The sequence below is a fragment of the Marmota marmota genome, unplaced genomic scaffold (assembly GCF_001458135.2).
Source record: "Marmota marmota marmota unplaced genomic scaffold, marMar, whole genome shotgun sequence".
Classification (NCBI taxonomy): Eukaryota; Metazoa; Chordata; class Mammalia; order Rodentia; family Sciuridae; genus Marmota; species Marmota marmota.
The window spans coordinates 4,616,845-4,622,214 of record NW_025999895.1 but is presented as its reverse complement, the minus strand read 5'-3'; the positions used below and the strand labels follow the sequence as shown (position 1 = coordinate 4,622,214).

Sequence of the window (5,370 nt, the reverse complement as noted above, 5' to 3'; positions counted from 1 at the left end):
CGGCGCCTTTAAAGTCGCCTTCCAGAAAATTCACTCCTCAGCCACCTCCCGAGCCGCGGGTTGGGCGTGCGGCGGCCGTCCTCTCCGCCCCGCCGCCCGTCGCGGTTCGCCATTGGCCTCGGCGCCTCCCGGGTACGCCCTCACACGCGCCGGGTGGGCGCCATGTTGGGAAGGTCGCGTCGGCCACCGCCCCGCCCCGCTTCCGGCGAGCTGCCACTTCCGGCCGTGCGTGGCCTCCCCACCACCAGCTTCCGGCCGGGACCCCGCCCCTGCTCCTCTCCTGAATCTCGCCAAGCTGGCTTCCGGCTTTCTCTGTGCCTCTGCCTCCTGGCTCCTGCGACTCCCCTCCCCACCCCCACGCGAGCTCGGCCTTCCCTCTCTTGCGGCCGGGAGGGACGGCGGAAGGCCGCGTAGCACCTGGCGCCCGGGAAGCGGTCCCTGACGGCCTGGCGGCCCCGCGCCCTCCTCCGACCCCCGCGTGCCCGCGGCCTGCCGATTCTCCTTTGGGCGCGCGCGGTCTTCCAGGACATGTGGCCCGTGCCCAGCGCTTCCGCTTCTCGGAGGAGCTGGGCCCGGGAGCCCACGGGGCCGAGCTGGAGGTCCGCGTCCCGCAGGTGTGTGCAGCCGAGGCGCCGCAGCTTTGGGTTGGCTCCCGAGCAAGAGCAGCCCGTCTGTCTGCAGTAAGGCCTTCGGGGACCGTGATAGCAAGGGGGCTTCTCCGCACAGACCGTTTTCTGCCAGCAGAGTGGCTCTCGACTCCTAACTTTAATCTTCATCTTGTCGAAAGACTTCCCTTTTCTTTCTTTTTTCTTTTTCTTAGTGGTGATACTGGGTTTGAACCCAGGGGCGCTCTACCACCGAGCTACATCCCCAGCCCTTTTTATTTTAAGGCAATCTTTAAATTTCTGAGACTGGCCTCAAACTTGAGATCCTCCAGCATTAGCCTCCAGGGTTGCTGGGATTCTAAGCGTGGCCACCAGGCCTGACTAAAAGGCTTCAATTTTTTAACACATTTAGTGCTGACACTCTTAGTGAGGCCATGCCCTCAAACATGCTAGACAAGCGCTCTGCCACTGAGCTGACCCCTAGTCGTAGATTTTTTCACTTTTGTTTAAATCTGGGAACAGGTATTCCCGCCCTCATTGTCCAAATAAATGGGTGTATTCTTGCTTCTTTCTTTGAGCTCATGGCTGCCACACACACTGAATAATTTTTGAGCATTTTCACGTTGTAGTTTCATTTGATGTTAATGGCAGCCTGTGAGGTAGGTATTAGAATCCACACATTAGAGGACGGAACAGCTTGAGAAGTTAAGACTAGAGTTGAACGAACCAGTTTCTGGTAATATCCAATCGGATTCACATTTTTAAAACTTCTAAATTTAGAACCCGAACTTGCACAACTATCTTCTGCTCAGATGTCTTTCGCTGAATCTTTATTTTCCTTCTGGGTGAAATTTACAGGCCAGGCCCCTATTCATGTTGTACCACTATATTTAGTGCTTAAGATATTTTAGGCACTAATGTTTTTTGAGTGATGAAGATTTTGTCTGTGGACTGATTTTAGGTCTTTAGCTTTTTTCTACCACCCCACCAGGGGGCACCCTTTGCTCTTTAGACAGAAGAGAAGTTTTGCTGCAACATTGGGTACTTTGTGCCTTTCATCTCAGCCAATTGAGATGGTATTTTGAAGTTGAGAAAACTGAAGCACTGACCAATTGAATTAACCTGTGTCACACACTTGGTAAATTACAAATCTGTAATGTTTTTGAACTGAGGAAGGCTCATTCCCTTTCAACCCCAGATTCAGCTCCATTTTTAACCTTTTCTAGGATGTCTCCCTAGGGCTGTACTACTTGCCATCAGCAGATCATTGTTGTGCTGAAAATCCCAGTATCTTGCTGCATTTAGAATAAATTTTCAACTTCTGAGGCCCATGAATCAGGTCTCTGTCTTATCTCTGACTTGCACTGCACAATGCCTCCAGGTCCCATGCCTGTCCTTCCAGGGCTGTGCAGTCCAGCCAGAAGCCTTGCCTACTTCAGGACCTTTTCCTGAGTCCTCTTGCCTCCTTATCATAGTAGCCATTTTGTGGTCTCACCTGTGTCCATATTGCTCCCACATGACTGTTTTGCTGTTTGTAGTGTTTAGCACTAACTTGTAATATCTGATTTGCTTATTTGGCCATCTCCTTCCAATAAATAGGGTGTACACATTGCACAAGAGCCATATGCCCAGAAGGGCACTGTTGAAATGCTGTGGAAGGAACTAATGTCTCAAGTGTTTATCAAATGGTTAAAGTTTTATAACCCAAGTTGGGCACTGGTGAACTGTCATTTTTGTAATAGATGCCAGTGCCTGACAGTAATTTCTGTATAAATATTCCAACTTCCAGCAGATATTTTTATTGACATTCCAAAATATTTTGTTTTCCCCCTTCAGATGTTTCTATTGAATTGACTATTACACTTCTGAAGTTCTGAAATAGCCAATAGACATCTTTTTTGAGGCTCCTGCTTGAAACCAACAGTTTCAACAAACTGCTGGCCTTGATTCAGGGCCAATCAAAATATTCTTTTCAGGTCCTGCATCTCCAATATGGAATGTACGTTTGGCCCTGTGCTGTAGTTCTGGCCCAGTACCTATGGTTTCACAGAAGATCTCTGCCGGGGAAGGCTGTCTTAGAGGTACAATGTCTCCCAAAATGCTGGGTTCAGATCGAAGTTTACATACTTGATATTAGCCCTTGTTAAACATAAAATCAGGTGGTACTTATAATTTCTTGGTATTATTCTTTAAAGAGCTTTGCCAGTTAGAAGACCCAGCTAGAAAATCCCTTTTAGTTGTTAGACCTGTTTTTAGCCTCAGGAAAGCAATATTGGTAATGCCAGCTAGTCACCATCATACTAATGATTATAGATTGTGCTAATAAAGGACTAAACTACGGCAGAAGTATCCCCAACCTACTTCCCTGTACATTCCAATGAAAATGCCTGTTTTCCTCTTTGACCCAGTAGAAATCACAAGGGAATTAACCTTTGCCTTAACAAATCCAAAACTTGAGCTTCCTAGATGTGTTAACGTATCCATCTTTTGTGTGGTGCTGGGGAATTAGAACCCAGGGTCTTGTGCATGCAAGGCAAGCACTCTACAACTGAGTTATATCCCTAGCCCAAGCATGTCCATCTTTAAAGAATGCAGGGATAAGATCCCAAGTGCTTGCTATTTCCAATTTTATATTCCAATGTTTTTTTTTGTTTTTTTTTTTTAAGATTGGAGCTGGAGTGAGCCTTCCAGGAATTTTGGCTGCAAAGTGTGGTGCTAAAGTAATACTGTCAGACAGCTTAGAGCTGCCTTACTGTCTAGAAATTTGTCGGCAAAGCTGCCAAATGAATAACCTGCCATGTATGCAGGTCGTAGGACTGACATGGGGTCACATCTCTCAGGATCTTCTGGCCCTACCACCACAAGATATTATTCTTGCATCTGACGTATTCTTTGAGCCAGAAGGTAAGAGTATTTAGTAATAAATTTGGTCAGAAATGCATTGTAGAAGAATCCACTTAAAATGCTTTCTTTTAGACTTTGAAGACATCTTAACTACAGTATACTTCCTGATGCAGAAGAACCCCAAGGTTCAATTGTGGTCTACATACCAAGTTAGAAGGTGAGGGAATAATCCCAGTTTAAGGATGAAATTAAATTATCTCAAACAAAACAGAAAAGGCGTAAACTTAAAAAAAACAAATTTATTTTTTCCTAGTGCTGACTGGTCACTTGAAGCTTTGCTCTACAAGTGGGATATGAAATGTGTCCATATTCCTCTGGAGGCTTTTGATGCAGACAAAGATGATATAGCAGAATCTGTACTTCCAGGAAGACATACTGTTGAAATGCTGGTCATCTCCTTCGCAAAGGACAGTCTCTGAATTACACCTACAAGCTGTTCTGGGACCATGTCAATTTGATTAGCAACCTGGCAACTAGGATCAGGCTACTTCAGCTCCTTGAGGAAAAAAAGTAGGCTTGAAGATGGTCAAATCTGCTGGCCTTTAAGATTGTGATGTGTTACCTAGACAACTTATGGGCAACATAATTATAAAAATAAAACTATGAAGATTAAAAACTTGAATTGTTCAGTCATCAATATGGCATTAAGTTAGAAGGGGAATAGGGTACTCATAACCTCAAAGTGCTACCTTAAAAAGCATTGATTTTAGGTGTTCAACGGGCATTTCCAACATCTTTTTGTGTAGGGAAGGCAGGTGCTAAACATTACACCTTCATACTATACAGCCAATGACATAATTGCATAGGCCTTTCAGATAAATGGGTGAAAAAAAACCAAGACATATTCTGAGAAACGCTAACACCAAGAAAACATTTTAATTAAACTACAGAAACAATGGTTATAGTACAGAATATTCATAAGCAAAACGATACACCATGTTTTTAAGTACTTACAAAGTTACAAACCATTTGCTTCCTTAACATTTTCCATATTTTAAGTTCATACATGAGGATGATCAGATTTACCATGGGTGGGGGGGCAGGGGAATAAAGGTGTATTTATCATCATCTAGATGTGCTCACTGTATGCTCCGTTATTTATATGCAAGGCCCGGGTGACTGGAAGTGCAGTTGTCAGGCATTTTAATAAACTGGACAGCCATTTGTTTCTGCACGACAAGGCATCTTTACACAGGAGCAATCAGGAGAAAACAGGAAACAGCCAAGCACTCTGCACTGCAACACGCCACCTTAACAGCTAACCAGCATTACTCAACTGCTACACAACTGCGCCTAGTGCACAAAAATACATAAGAGAAGAGATTAGAATTGTGTTTGGTAAACAATCCTTTAAAAAAAAAAAAAATCAAGTCTTTTCACCTGAAGTCTTTATACAAATTTGGATTCAGATTACCATTTAGGTCTGAAGGTAAATAACATATAAACAAATTTACACCAACTTTTGTAGGTTTTTAATTTTAAGGAATGAAGGCAATGTTGAGTCAATCTCTTGACAGCTTTAGGCTGTGTGTAATGGCTGCACACGTTTCCTTAAAAGTCAGGAGGCCACAAATTAGGTTACCAATCTGTTTAATTTCAAACAAAAAAAGTCAGCACTATATAAACAAAATGAAATTTTACCTCAAATATCCAATCCAATAATGAAATCTGAAGTCGTTCACCTCACTAAATTACAAGAAATTTGAATAACAGCAACAAAATGGCACATAAAATGAAGTTTGCCACCTGAGGCAAAGATTAAAACAAGTAAAAAGTTAGACAAATGTTACAAAATAACCTTTTCAACAGCCAGTTGCTTGTTCCAAGGACTCTTCGATGGACCGATGGACTGAGTATGTAG

General features: G+C 43.8%; 2 protein-coding genes and 1 pseudogene across 3 annotated transcripts in view; 1 reads left to right on the top strand and 2 right to left on the bottom strand.

Annotated features, from left to right (window-relative positions):
• The window catches only part of Jmjd6 (jumonji domain containing 6, arginine demethylase and lysine hydroxylase), a 5,615-nt gene extending 5,502 nt beyond the window's left edge, over nucleotides 1–113 (bottom strand). Inside the window, exon 1 of the mRNA XM_048796668.1 lies at nucleotides 46–113. Coding sequence (XP_048652625.1) covers nucleotides 46–113 — 68 coding nt within the window. The remainder of the gene's footprint in view (nucleotides 1–45) is intronic.
• A 156-nt stretch (nucleotides 114–269) lies between these two features.
• Mettl23 (methyltransferase like 23) lies at nucleotides 270–4,860 on the top strand. Of its 2 annotated transcripts, XM_015504136.2 has the most exons (5): nucleotides 270–614; nucleotides 2,582–2,686; nucleotides 3,272–3,509; nucleotides 3,582–3,666; nucleotides 3,763–4,860. In XM_015504136.2, the coding sequence occupies exons 2-5, from the start codon at nucleotides 2,603–2,605 to the stop codon at nucleotides 3,926–3,928; spliced, it is 573 nt and encodes a 190-aa protein (XP_015359622.1). In that variant the 5' UTR covers nucleotides 270–614; nucleotides 2,582–2,602; the 3' UTR covers nucleotides 3,929–4,860. The 2 variants fall into 2 exon arrangements, with proteins under 2 accessions (XP_015359622.1, XP_048653764.1); XM_048797807.1 differs by lacking the exon at nucleotides 270–614 and having other exon boundaries at nucleotides 2,578–2,686.
• On the bottom strand, nucleotides 2,440–2,563 carry LOC125615002 (annotated as a pseudogene).
• Nucleotides 4,861–5,370: the final 510 nt, after the last annotated feature.

What these genes read in the sequence shown, in the direction of transcription:
- Mettl23 (XM_015504136.2), top strand. Translation starts at nt 2,603, where the DNA reads ATGTACGTTTGGCCCTGTGCTGTAGTTCTGGCCCAGTACCTATGGTTT. An exon ending in CGTATTCTTTGAGCCAGAAG is followed by an intron (nt 3,510 to 3,581) that starts GTAAGAGTATTT and finishes GCTTTCTTTTAG; the next exon opens with ACTTTGAAGACATCTTAACT. An exon ending in TCTACATACCAAGTTAGAAG is followed by an intron (nt 3,667 to 3,762) that starts GTGAGGGAATAA and finishes ATTTTTTCCTAG; the next exon opens with TGCTGACTGGTCACTTGAAG.